The sequence below is a fragment of the Mus caroli genome, chromosome 10 (assembly GCF_900094665.2).
Source record: "Mus caroli chromosome 10, CAROLI_EIJ_v1.1, whole genome shotgun sequence".
In the NCBI taxonomy this organism is placed as follows: domain Eukaryota; kingdom Metazoa; phylum Chordata; class Mammalia; order Rodentia; family Muridae; genus Mus; species Mus caroli.
The window spans coordinates 36,385,078-36,403,849 of NC_034579.1; the positions used below are offsets into that span (position 1 = coordinate 36,385,078).

Below are 18,772 nucleotides of genomic sequence, written 5' to 3' on the forward strand. Positions count from 1 at the left end.
TTTTATAAGACTTGCCTTGGTCATGGTGTCTGTTCACAGCAGTAAAACCCTAACTAGGACACTCTCAGCCAGGGCTATTGCACAGAGAAACTCTTATCGCAAAGAAAAGGAAAGGAAGGGGAGGGGAAGACAGGGGAGAGTAAGGGAAAGGAACTTTCAATGTCCTACATGCCAAGAAAGAAGTCTTCCTTTCCTGAGGATTTTTGTGTAATGAATAAATGTAGTATAATAATTAAATGCATAAGATTATATAACTGTATGCATATATGGTACAGTACTTAGACTGACTGGGATGTCGTGGACAGTACTTGATAAAGTACCATGGTAGATTGTGAACCACAGTGAGCAGCTTGGTGACTCTGCCTTTCCATCCGTTTAAGTCTCTGTCCTCCTTGTCGTAGGGCGTTGGCCAGCAGACTCGGTGGAAGTTATGCTTTGACTCTTAGTGTAGACATTATGCCGTACATGTTTCAAGTCTCAGCCAACTAGATGATGTACAGGCATGGAAAATGGATGGAAGCCATCCTGCCTACGCCATTGTAGATCAATCAGCTACTTGGCAGCTGGTCATAAAGACAACCTAAATTGCTGACCCATAAAATCAGTTGTTATGCTACACTATGATTTTTTTGTAGTGTTATATAACAATAAGAACTGATAAAATCAGAGTCCATACTGGATACAGTTAAGTAACAGAAGAATGGAAGTTTTAGAATGCTTGTATTTATTAATTGCCATATTATTTTGTTAAAATGGGACCTCATACAGCACAAGCTGGCCTTGACCTTTTTTATTTATGTATAAAGAATGAAGTCAGGTTATTTGTAGGAAAATGTGTACAACTGGAGACAAGTGAATTAAGCCAGACTTAAAGCAAATACTGTTTATTTTCTCTCATTTGTCATTCTTAGGTTTATATGGATACACAAAATCATGCTTGCATATGTGACAGGAAAGTAGAAGCAAAGCTGTCTAGAGGAACCAGAGAGTCTACTGGAAGAGGAAGGGGGTAAAAGGGAGATAGAAGTATATTGTGGTTTGAATTAGAACGGCCCCCAAAGGCTTATACACCAGTCATCAGGGAATAAAACTACTTGCAACAGATCAGGAGGTGTGGTCTTGTTGGAGGGATTGTGTCACTGGGGATGGGCTTTCAGATTTCAAAAGCCAGGCCCAGTGTCTGTCTTCCTGCTGTCTGGGGATCCTCACGTAGAACTCTCAGCTCCTTCTCCAGCACCATGTCTGCTTGCTGCCACCATGCTTCCAGACATGGAGACAATGGACTGAACCTCTGAAACTACAAGCAAGCCCCGCCCCAGTCAAATGCTTTCCTTTAAGAGCTGCTGTGGTCGTGTTGTTTCTTCACAGCAATAGAACACTAAGATAGAGGGTATAGGGCAGAATAGACACAAAAACTTCAATGTTTTAAAGGTGTGCTAAGAATTTGTAGCTATTTTAATTATCAGAGTTTCTGAGGTCCTTAATTTTTTTTTAAGTTGCACAACTTTAATGAATAGTTTGATCTTTTGTTGTTACCATAAATAAATATGCGAGGCTAAGAAACTTGTAAACACAATGGCTCATGGGTCTGTTCCATTATTGAGAGTCTGCATCTGGTCACAGCCCTCTTGCTGGCAGTCCTAAGAAAACATAGACGTCTACATGAAAAGTAACACAGCTGTGATCTTATTGAACCCTACTCAGCTCCCTAAGACTCCAGGTCTAAACATGATGACTACATTGTTTCAGTCCTCCTCGAGTCTCACAAGAACTGTGGAGGGATATGGTGCAACTCATGCAAATCATGTAGGAAATGATGCATAGTTACCTATAGATAGGCCATCACAAGTACCAACAAGGAGGGCAATACATTTTGGGAGGATATGATGATAAAGCGGGGAGCTGCAAGCGCCTGAGTAGTCACTGAGATGTTATGTGCAGGTGTGACGTTTTGTTAGAACTGGAGAGTAGGGAAGAGCGCTGGGAAGCTTTGTCTCCTGGACATGATGTGGCTGCAGCTGCGTTCATCTCCACAAAGACTTGTGCAGGGTTGAACTTGTCCACATTTCATCAGGATTGGGGGAAGGGCTCAGGGAGCCGAGGTCAGTGATTGCTGGGGGAGGAGGAGTGGTTTCTTCAGTGATGTGATCGTTGGTAGGTTGCTCCTGTCCCAGTAAGTAACCCTCTTCCCGAGCTCACGCAAGCAACCCTGACTTAACACAGTGGGAATGAGAAAGGAAAATACATTATATACATGGAGGAAGTTATCAAAGAATTAATTTTAATAGTTAAAAAGAAATATAAGGTGCTTAAATATTTGGCCTTTATTGTTTTATCTTTTCTTTGATTGGAAATAGATTTTTTTTTCACATAATATATCCTGATTATGGTTTGTCCTCTCTCCTAGTTCCTTCCTATCTTGCTTCCCCATCCAGAATCTTCCCCTCTCTGTCTCTTTAGAAAACCGACAGGCTTCTAGGAGTTAATAATAAAATAAAATAACAAAACAAACTAACACATTGCAATAGGACAAAACAAACAGAAGCAAATGAGCCCAAGAAAAGACACAAGAAACCGATACAGATGTACAGACCCACTTGTTTACACACTCAGGAATCTCATAGAAATACTAAGCTGAAAATCCCTAGTATGTGCCTAGAGGACCTGTAGGGTAAAGGAAGAGAAAAAATATGAGTAATATAAAAAAATAAGAAAAAAAATGAGTAAGCCCCGATGTGACAGTGAGACAGAACTTCCAAAGGTTTCTGTTGCCATCTCCCGCTGGGCATGCAGCCCTCCCTTGAGAGGAACCACTCTCCTCCTCCAGTGAGACTCCCTTGGAGAAAGCTAAATTCTTATGTGCATTTGGTTATCAGTTGGAGCTAGCTAGCTTTGGGGTGAGCGATGAGCGCATAGGACCCTAGCAGAGCAGTACAAGCCCCACACATGCTGCTGTCTGCAGGCTCTGAGCTCATATGTGTGTCTAGCCTCTTGATTTCGAGGGCTGTGTCCTTCCCTCTGGCTCTTACATACTTTCTGTCTTCTCACTTGTAGGGCTTCCTGGACCCTGAGAGGGGAGGGATTTGATGGAGATGTCACCATTTAGAACTGAGTGTTCCAGAATCTCACTCTGTGTAATGCCTAGCTGTGGGTCTCTTTTTTGTTCCCATCTGCTGTAGGAGGAAGCCCCTCTGATGATGGCCGAGCAAGGCACTGATCTATGAAACAGATTGTCATTAAAGTCTTTCTTTTTACTACAGTCTTGAATTTGTTAAATGGATGAATTAAGAATATTGCTATTGCTGGGTGTGGTGGAACACCTCTTAAATCCTAGTACTTGGGAAGCAGAGGCAGGTGGATCTCTTGAGTTCAGGGCCAGTATCAGCTACATATTGAGTTCCAGGACAATCAGAGCTATGAAATAGTGATACCTTGCCTGAAAAGAACAAAAACAAAGAAAGAATGTTACTTTTTTTATTTTCTACTTAGAAAATAAAATACTCTTTGAAAGGATTATTTGATTTAAAAAAGTTATTTTGTGTGTGTGTACTCAGACATGGAAAGAATTCTGGGTATTGAACTCAGGCTGACAGTCTTGTTCTGCTACCACGTGACCTTCTGGGCTGTCTCCGCAATCTGGTGTTTGACTTTATTTAAAGCTAATACTTTTTCAGTCATAGATTTTCTTAGTACTGGTAGCTTAATGTTTTCCTAGCAAAACAATCTTTCAACTTATACTTTAGTAAAAATAGCATCTATCTAGTCTAGATGGTGTCAGTTTCACAATTAGTAGAACATGATTAAACAGGGTTTTATTGTATTGAGATTTTAGTTTTCTATTATAATTAAAAGTGGCTACTTGAGCTTAAATTTAGGCTTCATAATTTATTATCCTAATTACTCAAAGAAAAAAATAAGTATAAGGACAAAAGAATAATACTGGCTATTATTCTTGATTTCTTAATTAGGAGAGATTGATGGTGGCTATTGGAAAGAAGCTGTATTAGAAACTGGACAGTTTTACATTTTCAAGATAAAAGTATGTAGTAAATTACTGTAGCTCTCAGAAACCAGATAATAAGCAGGTGTCAACTTAAAGTCACCCAATTTCTACTTTAAAAATTATATTTTAATAAAAGAATTGTATTTGAAACATCTTTTTTATTAAATTAAGTGTGCAGGGGCAGTATTAATATAATATCCTTGTCAGTTTATTAATTTATTAGTGATAAAATATAACTGCTTCTAAAAGACTCTTATATCCAATCTCCCTTTAATTTACTTTTTGTTTGTTTGTTTTTACAAGACAGGGTTTCTCTGTGTAGCCCTGACTGTCCTGAAACTCACTCAGTAGACCAGGCTGGCCTCGAACTCAGAAATCCACCTGCCTCTGCCTCCTGAGTGCTGGGATTAAAGGCATTCGCCACCACTGCCTGGCTTAGTTTATCTTATAATAAATTATTTTATTCTTTGGCTTTTAGTTATTATTATATACTTGATTTGAATTGATGTTTCTTGCCATATTGTTATTTCATAAGTACTGTAGTGTAGTCAATAGAATGTTATAGTGTCAAATGGAGTTATTCTCATGACAAACATGTTTAAATTGAACTTAGCATTCTAAATAGGTAAAACTGTCAAGATGCTATTTTTAAATTCAATGTTACCATTTTAATACTAAACAGTTTTTTTTTTTAAGAAATGGCTAAAGCCATATTTTTTGAGCCATTTAAAGAGAAAGATGCTTTTGAAGGTGTCTGTGTCCTTTTGAATAATGGTATTTATTCACTTTGCTGGCAATGGCCCAATCCTAGGCTCTACTAGGTACCATCTGGTGTCAGTAGGAATTGATATCTGAAGACCCTTCTCAGGTGCCAGCAGAACTGAAGAGGATCTTGTCATGTCATTGCACTCAACTGATAGCCACCCTTTTCTTGGGATTTGGCAGTGTCCTGTGGCTCTCCTGTGTCGGTGGATCTCATCTTCATCAGGCAAAGTACTGTGGCAAGATTACAGTAGTAGTAGCCTGATCTGGCAGCCTAATTTGTTCATTTTCTGTCCGTCTTTCCCTGCTTCCACTGTGTTTTTGTCTGTCTGTCTCTCCTCTACCACCTTGATTGCTCTACCTGACTAGTTGAGACAGGGTCTCTCAGTCAAACTCAGACCTCACTTGTCTGGCTAATCCTTGGTAAGGAGATCCTCTGTCTCTTCCTTCTGAAGCTAGAATTACAAGTAGGTAGCAATGCTCACTCACCCAGCACTTATTTATGTGTGTCCTGGGGAATCCAAGCATTTGCTTAATCACTGAGCCATCTCCCTGAAATTCAAATTAGACTAGATAAAACTTGATAATAAGGCAATGTTGGTCACACTTGGATGGCTAGACTGCTAATATACAACATCAGGTGTTAGCGTGGATGTCAGCGAACTCGCTGAGGTGCTGGTAGGAATATAAACCAGCTCGAGCACTTTGGGAAACCGGCAATTTTTACTAAAGCTGTGCATATGGGTGTGTCCAGAGCCTGTGATCCAGTGAGTCATTCCTCATTCTGGTTAATTCCACAAGACACGCTCTTTAAATCAAGCGTCTGCCACCTTCCTCTTGGAGCGAGTATTTGCTCTTCTTTGAAAACTGAAGTTTGAAGTCTGTAGTTTCAGTGCACTGTTTTTCCTTCCTGCTTCTGTGTTTTTTTTTTCAAACAAGTTGTTCTCTTTCTTTCTTTCTTTCTTTCTTTTTTTTTTTTTTTTACCTTTCATATACTTGATTTAAACTGTCTTCATCTCTGTCATCTTATCTATCATGATACATCAGTGCTATTCGTGGAGCTTTCTGCAGCTCTGTGAGGACCCTGTACAAGGAGCAGCCACAGGCCGTATGTGGTGATTAGGATGGCTGTGGAGTGGAGTTCGATACGATCTTAAATCTAAGTTCAGCCACACGTGACTAATGGTTCATATTTTGAATATCACATATCTATTTAATAGGTTCCTCAACCTCTCACTTGCCTTGATTTCATTTTTCTCGACTACTTTGGTCTGAGCTACTGTAGACCTTAGCTAAATGTTAGTTTTAACTGGTTTTAAAGTTGAGCTTTCCATCTTTGTTCCTGTTGTGTAAGCTTCTAGGTGGCAAAGCTATTTTAATTGTTTTGCATCTTCACTATCTATGTTTTAATCCTAGTATATAATCTGTAGCTATTTATTGAAAGGAGTAGTCATCTCTGAGAATTGGAAAGCATTATTTGCGTCCTCAAAATAAATTGGAAATGTTGAGGATATTGGGAGAGGTGGGAGGCTGCCTTGTCAGAAATACAAAGTGGGTTTGAAACAGTAGCGGATTAAGAACAGAATAAGCAGTATATGTAAAATGTGGAACCCACATTTTATCTGATTATTATGATCTGATCTCAGCTTTGCTGTACCTTTTATGAACTTTGACCATTTTCTTAACTTCTTCAGCCATGTCTAGTTATCTAGTGATGAGACATAATTATCTAGCTCAGTGGTTATTAGTCTGTGTTAAGACCCCTTTGGGGGTCGAATTGTATATCACGTATTCTGCATATCAAATATTTACATTCTAATTCTTATCAGTAGCAAAATTGCAGTTATGAAGTTGCAATGAAAATAATTTTACAGTTGAGGTCACCACAACATGAAGAACTGTATTAAAGGGTTGCAGCATTAGGAAGGTTGAGAACCACTGGTCTCAGTTTTAATGTTTCTTCCTGTCTTGAAAATAATAGGCTTTTATGAGTTAAAAAGCTATTAAGTATGAGGAGTATAGTTGGTTGTGGGGTTTTTGTTTGTTTGTCTGATTGTTTGTGTTGTTTTTTGCTTGGTTGGTTGGGGTTTTTTTTTTTGGGAGGGATTGGTTGGTTTTTTGGGTTTTTTTTGTTTTGTTTTTGTGTGTGTGTAATTTGAAGGTGTCCAGGAAGAGAAATTATGTGTAGAAAAGCCCAGGTTTAAAATGAGAAAACAGTTCTGTGCAGTAAACTGCCAAGATGACAAATTATGTCAAAAATTTATAATAGGTGAGAAAATAGCAAGAGTTTCTTTGAATACTAAACCGTCTTTAAGTGATTATGTATTCCCAGTAATTAGTAAACCCAGGAATCCACACGAAAGCGAACGCGATGCAATGAGATGAAATGAACGAGTTGGAGTTTGAAACATCACTATCCCTGTAACGCCAGCATGAAATAGATAATTTATATGCAGTAAAGTTAGAAAGGCTCTTACTTCTGGGTGCTGTAACTTGTACCTTTAGACTCCAACAGAAACAAGGTATCCTTTTGCTTTCAAAGGATCTAGAAGTTCTCCTGTGACTCATCTCGAGGTTCCTCTGAGTCAGCCAGCCTTTGTTTTCATCTTCTGCACCCGGGAATGCTCGCTCCTTGGTTGACTGATTTCTCCAGCCTCCCCAAATCCCTCTCCTATATTCTCGAGACACTTCTGCCTCTGTGACCAGCAAATATCCCTAACGTGTAGTTATTTTCAAACTCTTCTCTAAATTTGACCCTTCTGTCACCTTGCCATGCCTGAAATTTGTCCTCAGTACATTTTATCTGTGTCCTCTGATGCAAGAGTGTGTACTATGTCCATATATGCAGCCCCCTTGTGTTATGTTTGGAAGCCATCTTTGCCCTGTGATACCCGCGTATCCACTCATTTTCTCACTTAAAAAACAAAGAAGTCAGAGAGGCTGCCAGTTGTGTCTGCTAAAGCTCAGTGTGGTAAGAAGGTAGCGGTGTTGTTTAGTGTGTCCCTACTCTGCATTAAGGACTTCTCTAAAAGCTGTATCCGTGATAACCACTTTAGCTGCCACCTCGAATGTTTTGAGGTAGATAATGTTTTCCTTATTTTAAAGATAAGAAACTGGGGCACAAAGGAGTTAACCTGTTCTGATTCTTAGCGAGCTGAGAAAACAGTAACAAACCTTCACATGAGGGCTGAGAACGGCCAGAGTCCCTCACATGAGGGCTGAGAACGGCCAGAGTCCCTCATATGAGGGCTGAGAATGGCCAGGGTCCCTCATATGAGGGCTGAGAATGGCCAGGGTCCCTCATATGAGGGCTGAGAATGGCCAGAGTCCCTCATATGAGGGCTGAGAATGGCCAGAGTCCCTCATATGAGGGCTGAGAATGGCCAGAGTCCCATTCCAGCAGGGCAGGTACTGAGGAGGACGTGTGGGTGGAGCAGTTAATCACAGCAGGTTTCTTCTCTGAGGGAACAAAACTTAAATCTCTGGGGCTGGCAAAAGGGACACACACACACACACACACACACACACACACGTCCCTTATTTTTGAAGCATGCTTACGTACTTCATTGCTTTTCCCCTACAGTTTATATCCCCCAAAGAAACCTTTCAAGCAATATAAAAATTACAATGTGGATACATTGTTTTTCTTCACATGAATGATTACAATGAATATAAGTAAAAAATAGCATGTTCTCCAACACTCTTCCATGATCAAACATTGTACATATTACAGGTGAAGGACTCACATGCATTCATGTCTAAGCAGCTTGTTATGGATTAACAGTGTGAAGAAGCACGGTATTTCTCAGCCAGTTCTCTTACTGGCAGGCTGTGTTTTGAAGTTTCAAAAAAAGAAGCAATCATTTTTATTATTTCTCTTAAAAAGTAATCTTACCAAAAAATCTTAAAAGACACTGGGCCAACAACCAGGCAGCATACACCAGCTGATATGAGGCCCCCCCCCCCCCCCCACACACACACACTCATATACAGCAGAGGACTGCCTGGTCTGGCCTCAGTGAGAGAAGATGCACCTAACCCTGAGGACTTGAGGCCCCAGGGAGTTGGGAGGCCTGGGGTGGGGGTGGGGATATCCTCTTGGAGACTGGGGCAGGAGAGGGGGATGGCGCTATAGGATGGGGAATGGTTGGGTGGCAGACCAGGAGGGGAAATGAAGTCTAAACTGTAAAAAAAAAAAAGATTAAAGAATTTAAATTAAAAAAAAAAAGATAAAAAGCACAGGTAAGCAATTATTTGGAAAAACTGTGATGAAAAGTTTGAGCTAATTTTGTTTCAAATAAGAAAATTATGTCTTAAGATTATTCAAAATAAAATGAAAATATCCCAGAAAAAAATCTTCAAAGAATCACACATCTAAACTTTTATATATAAAAAGCAATCAGCCATTTCTACTCTATATCCTCAGGGTGCACAGCTACTCATTGACATTTAAATCATGGAATCAGAAAGCTGAGGGCATACACGGGTACAGGAAATTCATCATCGCCCTTGATTACCAACCCATCATTAGCAAGAAAGGCGCATCAGCTAGCGATAACCAGGCCGCCATTGTTCTTGTACCCTGGCCTCAAGGAGCCCCTCACTCAGCTATCAAAACTATGCCTTTCTGAACTTTAAGTTGTTCCCTGAGATTTTCAACATCAAGGCCACTACCAAAAACATCTTACCTTAACTTTACTCACAGCCTTCATCTCTAAGTTCTTTCCGAGTATGACAATGGAGTCATTGATCTTCTCCAGCAGCAGTGCTTGAGAATCACAGTCACTGTGATTTTCTGTGCCGCTGATACTGCCAGCGGGGGGGGGCGGGGGGGGGGGCTGGGAGCCCCGGAGAGTTTCCTTACAGCTCGTAGATTACAAGGGACTTGCTGACCATGGGGGCACCCACTTGTGTTATATTTAAAAGCCATCTCTTCACTGTGATAAGTATCCATACGTTTTCTCACTTAAAAAGAAGCCAAAGGGGCCCCAATTCTGTTTCCTAATGGGTAAAGCCAAGCGGTGCTCCATTACTGCGTGAGTACTACCTTCAGAGCCTCATGCAGGACTCTCTGAGGCACACCCATCATGCTTATGCTAATTTGTGGGCTGTCCTCTAAAGGTTCCTTCCAAAGGTGCTTGCTGTTCCTCTTGCATGCCCCGCCCCCTTCCCCAAAATTTTTATTCTCCTGTAAAAGACATATTTTGAGAGTAAGTATTTCAGAAGCTTTGAGTTTTTCATATTTAAGTCAATAGCAACTGACCCTGGTGAAAACTTGTCCAAAAATTTTGAAAGTCATAAAAATGTCCACACTGGAGGAAAGTTAAATGACAATATATCCTATAAGCTCTAAAGTAGGAATTAAAATGTGTTTTTCCAGTGTTTGTGAGGGAAACGAGAATATAAATTTGAGAAAAGTAGATTGTCAGTTTTAAAAGATGTTTTGGTGTGTGCACTGTGTATGTGTGTCCATGTAGGTCAGAGGGGCTCACTGGTGTGTGCACCTTGTATGTGTGTGTGTGCATGTAGGTCAGAGGGCTTCACTGGTGTGTGTACTCTGTGTGTATGTGTGTGTGTGTGCATGTAGGCCAGAGGGCTTCATTGGTGTGTGTACTCTGTGTGTGTGTATATGTGTGTGTGTGTGTGTGTGTGTGTGTGTGTGTGTGTGTGTGTGNGTGTGTGTGTGTGTGTGTGTGTGTGTGTGTGTGTGTGTGTGTGTGTGTGCATGTAGGTCAGAGGGCTTCACTGGTGTGTGTACTGTGTGTGTGTGTGTGTGTGTGCATGTAGGTCAGAGCGCTTCACTGGTGTGTGTACTCTGTGTGTGTGTGTGCATGTAGGTCAGAGGGCCTCACTGATGTGTGTACTCTGTATGTGTGTGCATGTAGGTCAGAGGGCCTCACTGGTGTGTGTACTCTGTGTGTGTGTGTACTCTGTGTGTGTGTGCATGTAGGTCAGAGGGCCTCAGATGTCAGTCCTTACCTCCCACTTTGACACAGGGCCTTGTTGTCTAACCTTCTACATGGCCAGCAAGCCTCTGGGCATTCTCCTGCCTCCACCTCCTGTCTCACTTCAGGAGCACTGGGATTGCAGATGCACCAGCTCTAAGTGGTTTCTGGAGATTGGAACCCTTACCCTTTCACAGCCAGTGAATGACCACCTCAGCCTGAGCTGCTTAAAAGTTGTGAGAGATGAATGCCAGCACTCAGATTTCAAAGCAACATCTTTTAAACTATTGAAAATAATGTTACTGTAATGATATGGTTATGTAATAGATTTATAAAGTTTCAGTACTGGTTTATTAACCCAAGAAATACATGCTTTCTTGAAGAGTACCATGGAATCACATAATAAGCTGGTGTCTGATGGGTCAGATTACTGCTTGTCTGCACTCTGTCTCTTTCAGCCCTCTTCGAGTGAGCCGATAGCATCAATGTTAGGATTACTGTAGCTTATTTTTTTCCACTTTTACTTTATTTCATATAACAGTTTATCCTTTTCAGTCTCAGCCTATCAAAATGTAACACTTTAGTATTGTCACATGAGGTACAAAATGTAATTACTGGTTTTTGTAAAGGCAGCATTATTCTTGGGACAATTTCTTTGATCAAAGGCCAGAGCATCTCAAAGCAGTTTGGTACCTGGAGTAACTCAGCATGACTCACAGTTCTTTACACTTGTATATTGGTTTTTAAACCTGAATGCAGATTTTAAAGATTCCTATTCACAACAAAGAAGAAACTTGTTATTTTTGTATAATCCTGAGATGGTTTGCTACCAGCTTCTTCTATTACACTTTAAAGCTCTATATTTTTCTTCCAGTCTTTCGTTTACAGTAATGAATGCCTGGAATATGAACACTGGAGGCTTAGAGGGAAGCAAGCTATAAGACCCTGTTCTATTACTCTTTTTAAATGGTGTATTTTATGGTATATTTTATGATAATTTATTGTTGACAGGCCTTTTGATTTTTTACATAATTAAATTGTGTTTCAAAATTAGATTGGTTATGTATAATTCTTTTTTAAAAATTATGTTTTCTTAATCAGTTTTGCCTTTTATAACTGCAAAACATCTTGTTATTTGTACTGTGTTTTAAGAAAGCTATTTTCATGATCCAATTATTTCATTAGTTTATTGAATGTAATTAAGTCCGTTCTAACCTTAAAGTAGTGGGACATTTCTTTTAACAGTAGTTTCCTTAAGTGGGGAGATGGCTCAGCAGGTGAGTGAGTGCATGGGTTTGGGGAATCTGAGCTCAAATCTGCACCCATAAAAGGTGGGTGTGATGTCACGCACCTGTAACCTCGGTGCTGACAGAGCAGAGATAGGCAGATCCAAGGGGTCACAAACCAGCGTTCTAGCTGCAACAACAAGTTCCAGGTTCAATGTACAGCCCTATCACAAAAAGTAACATTGATAATAGTAATAGCCAGGTGAAGAGCAATACAGGAGGAAGATACCCAAAGGTGGCCTCTGCACATATGTGCACACACATGGGCCACTTGCACACGCATACGTATACCACAAACACAAACATTTTCTGTCAAAATCCCTTAAAAACTTAAAGTACTGGAACTTTTTATTTGAATAATTATTTTATAGTAATTTATTCCCATCAATCACATAATACATTTCTTAGATTGAATAACTAAATATCCAGTAGTCATAGGATAATTGAAAATAATTTACCTAAGAAACCATTTGAAATTAACATAAATGGTTTGACTGACAATGAGTTCTAAGACTCGTCACTTAACTACTCACAATAAAACATTAGTAATTTTTATATCCCTCTAGAAATTGCTTTCCCTAGGTTGTATTAGTGACTTTTCTCATTGCCCTGACAAAGTAGTGGCCAAAGTAACTTACAGAAGGTGTTTGGTTGATTGTTCTTGTTATTTTGTTGTCATTGTTGTCATGTGACTGATGGAGAAAGGATGACAGCAGTTTTGTGGCTACAGGGACACGTAGTGGAGATCTTCATATGGCAGCTAGATTAAGAAGCAGAGAGGACCATAACAAGGCAGGCCCTCTAAATCTCATTCTTAGACCCACCTCTGCCCTCCCAAATACTGTCACCAGCTGGAGACCCTTTAAATACATGACTATGTGAAGGACATTTTACATTTAAACTAATACATAGTTATTGATTGTAATTATTTTGTATATGTATAAGCTGTTATAGAAATTTTTATTCCCGACCTGGGGTTTCTATCCCATCTTTGACCATCCAGTTCCCAGCTAAATTAAGACACACACAACCTTTATATTTACAATAAGCCTTAAACAGCACAAGAGCGTCTGTGTTATTAGAGTCTACTTTCCTATATTATTAGAGTCTACTTTCCTATTGATGACCCGGAGTTATTACTTACTATTTACTATGTTTCACCTGGGCTGCTCTTATCTCCAGTTGACCAACTCTCAGGGCCACTTTTTTATGGCTTACCTAACCCATGATGGCTTCTTCTCCTTCCTCCTGCACCATCCTCTCCAAGGTTCTCCTCTGACCCCCTAGCCCAGAAATCCTAAACCTCACCCACTGTCTCTTCTGCCCAGCTACTGGCTGTTGGCATCTTTATTTACCAATCAGAAATAACTTGGAGTCAGGGTCACTCAAGGCTATGTGCATACTGTAGGTCTTGGGGGCCCACACTTAGCATTACAGTAGACAGTAAGACCAAACCTCAACAAGTCCCCTCTTTAGTCCAATAAAAGGCTTTTTCCCCCCTCAGATATAAATTGAATACAATTATAACAATTATCAAAATATCAAAAATGTATGATATACATTTATAATGTCTAGTCCATTATATTCAGCAATTTAGATAAAGTGTTTTATCATCTATTCTACTTTAATGAGTTTATAATTTTGTACCTACACCATCTTCTATTTTAACTTGTATTACTATCCTAAAACCATCTTTTCAAGTCTAGAATATCTTCAATGCTAAATAACTTAAGTTTAATTGTGAGACTAAAACTATCTAGTCTTCAGTCCCATCAGATTTGAGAAGGAATAAATATTTGAGTATGAAGGAAGTGCAGAAACACAGCTTCCAAAATTGAAACAGTTGGCAGAGACAGCTACTGTTTGGACAGTCCCCAACATTCCTTATAACGTTGGAGCACCATCTTCAGTCTTCTGGCCCAGAACATCTGACAGACAGACCTTAAGTGAAGGAGGAATTTTGAAGGACTAGCTTATCCTGTCTTGGCAGACATTAACAGTTGACTATCCTACATCCATTTGACCTTTTTGAACAGCATTCTGCCTGTAGATAAAATTAGGGCATTTTTTAGCTTCCCACAGTTGAAGCAACTCCATATGGAGGTATTGAAGCTCATCACCTTCTTTAAAATAGAATGGGAATACAGTTAGGAACAGACATGTCTCGTAGTCAAGAGATCTTTTAATAATGAAATAATCTTACTTGCCATATTCTGTGGATCTCTGATGCTTTTGAAGACCATCTATCTATATATAGCATAACTGAATTGTTAAACATTGATTGGATTTTAGCTACTTACTATTTGAATAACCTTGAAAACATTGAATTGTAATTAGCTAAATTAGAATCTACTGTAACCATGAGTGACTATCTATTAACTTGCATTAATTATTCTAAAGGTTGCAATAGCAGCAATTGAAAGGACTGTATCTGGGCCTTGTATTCTTAAATAAGTTATATGCCTATCTAATAGCAACAAAATTCATTTTAAATTTTGAATCGATAAACAAAGATTTATACCAATGAGAACCTTAAACCTGTATCAAAATACAAATTCTGTACCATTGTAAAAAATATAGCTTCAATGCTGCATCCTACTATGAAGATCTCCACCAATGTAGGGTTATGGATAGAAGATGCTTTTGTTTCCAAGGAGATTTAATAATCCATTCCCATTTGTCTAATTTCTTATAATATTACTGTATCTTCCTTTTTTCTTTTCACCCCCCTTCCCTTCATCTAAGAAAGAAGGGTAGAGAGGAGGAGAGGAAAGACAGAAACCCGAGACTAAGCTCTCTATGTAGTTTCCCCCCTGTCGGAAACTGTAATGTTTGTGCATCATCTCTGAAACGGAGGGTGCGTTATTTACTCGGGCTCCTTGGACATTTTTAAATAGTTTTTATTGGTTAGTTTTTGAGTTCTGAAAATGAGAGTTGGTATAATTGTTTTTGTGATTATTTTTACCCCCCAAAGATTCAACATCATTGTGGCATCTGATCTTGGGATAGTTTGACACTTATATATTGCTTTTTGCTTTTATACATAGATGGCTTCATTAGAAAACACACTGAAAAGAACTTAAGCAACTGTTAGTACAGCTTTAGTTTCAAATGCTGTCAGACATTTTGCTGCAGTTAGGTTTCAGTTATATTTCTTTGATCTCCTAGAAGGGAGCATGCAGTCAGTCTACTTGTTTGGTAAGCCTGTCATCTTCAGCATTATTGTAGCTAATTTAACATTTTAAAACCTACATCACGATTTAGAAATATACCTATCAAAAGGGTTTTTTTTTTTTTAATTGAAAACATTACTTAAATTTTAGGTAGAATTTTCCTTAAAAATTATTTCAAGAATTGGTCTGATTAGGTTATACAACATGTGTTTGCATCAATAATTTTGCATCTGTAATTGATTATTTAATAGCTAAGAATAGTGGAAATATACATATGAAAAAATCCAAGAATTGTTTTATGTTCTTTTATCTTGAAGGACCCAATTGTTTTTAGAACCATTTGAATTTTACAATGGTTGGGAAGTATAGGTCTTGACCTAGGGGAACAGAGTAACAATTTCAGAAATGAGTTGTTTTATGTTTTACGTTTTATGTTATAGCGCAGTAGAATCTGGCTTTCTTGTTAATAATTTTCCCTTCAGAATCAGATCAAACATTGATAATTTAAAAGGTATTATTTATAATTAGCTTATTCTGTACAATTTTATATTGCTTTTAAATAAAATGTCACAGGATATTAAAAATAATGAAATAAATTTGATTTCCTCTTTGCTTGGTAATTAATTTACATGTTTTAATGGGTACTTTACCTTTTTCTCTTTTTAATCTGACAGAAGATGCTATGCTAAATGTGGTGAAGCGTTTTCTAACACTAGGAATATGACACTTTCATAGCCTTTATTTGTTTTTATTGCTAAGATTTTGATAGCTGAATTAGATAGATGGTCATATATGGCATGAACTGAAGGGCAGGGGAGGGATAAGAATGGACTTCATTTCAGGTACCTTGCACTGTATATAAAGACACTGTTTTAACACAGTAAAAGCCATTTTTCCTTCATGATCAGAATAATGTCTGGAACCACTTCATAAGTCATTACCGATTCTTTCTATCAAAAGGTATGCGTTAGCCTCTGAGCTGGACTCTATAGATACCAAAAAAAATAACTCACTGTCCCTGCTTTATCCCCACATGGAACCAGCCAAGTTTGGTTTTGCAATGAAACTGTAGGATATTATTTTTCATAGTAGATCTATGCAAATAAAACCCCTCAATCCTTAAATCAGAACTAGTTGTTTTAGAAAGGTGTATGTTTGTCTGCCTAAGTTATATGTTTGGTGACCTAAAGAGCTTTGTTGGTTTTGCCTTTATGTGCTATGGCCATTGCTTTTTCTTCCACTTACATATTGATCAACTGTCGATCACCACCTACTTAGATATTAGAAAAACAAGTTGAATAGGACAAGATTTTTAGTTCTCTCAAACTTTTCAGTTAAGTCCAGTACAATAGCATATACTTAATAGAATTCTGTGAAATGTAAATATGAGTCAAAGTTAAAGACAGGAAAAGTAGGTGGGTACATCTTCCTGAGGAGTTCGGTGAGGATTCAGAGGAGAGATGCTGGGTATAGGCTCAGCAGTTACTCTTCCCTGTGAGGAGAGAGAGGAAAGGCATTCTAGACAGAGCATGTGAAGACAGGATGAGAGTAAGGTAGGAATACAGTGAGAGGGGAGTCCGGGAGCAGGAGAGTTGGGGCTCTTAGCCCCGAGTGCATGCGAACACACACACACACACACACAAGCTTTAAAAAGGAAGTCATGGGGGTGAAGAGATGGCTTAGTCAGTGAAGGACTTACAGGACCCACATGCAGCTGCCTGTCCCCTGCACATAAAGTCAGTCAAATAGTGATCCCAGTGCTGAGGGGCTGGACCACTGGCTAGCCTTGATCTGAAAGCTCTGTGTTTGGAGAGAGACCACGTCTCAAACAATAAGGTAGAGGGTGATTAAGGAGACACTCAATTTCTGCCTCTACCCACCCCCACCCCCACCCCCAGATACACACACACCATTAAGACTACAGAAAATGATCTTAATCTGTGGGAGAAATTATACCGTTTCATTATAATGTTTTAGTGTTCGTTGGGATTTTTGTTTTGTTTTCTCCAAAGCAAGAAGGCAAGATGACTCAGCAGGTAGAAGTGCTTTGTTACAAGCCTGAAGACCTGGGTTTGATCCCTGCAGCCCTTGCTGGGAAGAGAGAACTGACTGAGAGGTTGTTCTCCTCTGTCCACAAGTTCATGTCTGCACCCGTACACATCATAACACACAGTTAAAAACAACCAAAAAGCATTAAGAAACTCTTGCTGTTTTAAAATGTACAGGGACACTTTTTCAAAGTAAAATTTACTGGGTAAATGTTACCGGCAAGAAGAATTGTGTTTTATTTCTCACTGAAGAACTCACTGAGAGCATTTTGAACAGTGTTTGCCTTGTACAGCTTACAATAGCACACATAGCAGCATGAGCGTCTTTCCTGCCTTGGCAGACTTCTGCGCAGCTCCTTTCCGCTGCATCTGAATCAGCCTCCGACCTATTGTCTTTTCCCTAAGTGCAGCATTACAGCGCTAGGGTTCCTTGAGTGTGAAATTCTTCTCCCAGCGTTTACTTTGTACAGAGCATACTCCCTTTTGTAACAAGTACACACTCCTCATTTGTGACCATATGCTGACCTTTCCTAAGTTCTTCCCATTGTGTAGCTAGTCTCTCAAGCAGTGACAGTAGTGACATTTCCAGTCATCTGTCTGTTCTCTTACTCCCCTCGGATTATATCTGAATTTCGTTTTCAGCGTTGTCTTCTTTCATTGTCCTGTCAGCTCCCCTTCCAGCTACCCACTTTGTAAAATGTTGTGTGGCTTTAGGATGAGAGGCAAGAAGGCATGACAGTTAAAAGCTTTGCTGCCTGTGGTTGAGTAACACATACAGTGCAGTGAGCTACATGGCACCCATGGCACACTGGCCACAGCGTGCATCTCATAGCAGCAGTGATTCATGATCCAGACTGCTAGTCGTGACGCTGGAGTTTATACGTTTATAGTTACTATTCTGTGGTCAGTGAAATTTGAACCACAGTGGTGAGAGGCTTGTGTTGTTTGACTAACCATTGCTTGCCAAATCACCCAAATGAGGACAGGCTGAGATGCAAAGCAGCAGAACTTGTTGATAATTAAACATTGGGTAGATTTGATGCGATTTAGGGTGTTCCTCTGGGGCACAGCTGGTATATGTAGAAATATAAACGTGATGTTTCTTCCCCAGCCGTTTCAGATTTCCCTCTTACACCAGCTACATAGTACACATCTCTACAATGGTAAATATCAGTGGTGTGCATTCCTCACAGGCCAATTAGTGCTGAAAGTAAGCTTAAAAGAATGGTGTAGTTGGAATAATTGCAAAGAAATGATTAACAAGTGAGTCTGGCTTCTTTGGGTCAAGTGGCCCTGCTTTGTCTTCATACAGTATGTACCTTTATTCTTCCATGTGCCATTCTCTGACTGATGGCAGTTTCTCTTTCTGTTTCTCACAGGTGAGCTGGTTCAGTGGCTGAGCTCAAGATGCCGTTGGTGAAAAGAAACATTGACCCTCGGCACTTGTGCCACACAGCACTGCCCAGGGGCATTAAGAACGAGCTGGAATGCGTAACCAACATTTCCCTGGCAAATATAATTAGACAACTGAGTAGCCTAAGTAAGAATTTATATC

The 18,772-nt window shown here is 39.5% G+C and overlaps 1 protein-coding gene across 4 annotated transcripts in view; it reads left to right on the top strand.

Moving 5' to 3' along the window:
• Wasf1 (WASP family member 1) overlaps positions 1–18,772 on the top strand; it is a 57,440-nt gene that overhangs the window by 20,786 nt on the left and 17,882 nt on the right. For all 4 annotated transcript variants that reach the window (XM_021174190.2, XM_029482863.1, XM_029482865.1 and 1 more), the window contains exon 2: positions 18,597–18,757. In XM_021174190.2, coding sequence (XP_021029849.1) covers positions 18,625–18,757 — 133 coding nt within the window. In that variant the 5' untranslated portion in view covers positions 18,597–18,624. The remainder of the gene's footprint in view (positions 1–18,596; positions 18,758–18,772) is intronic.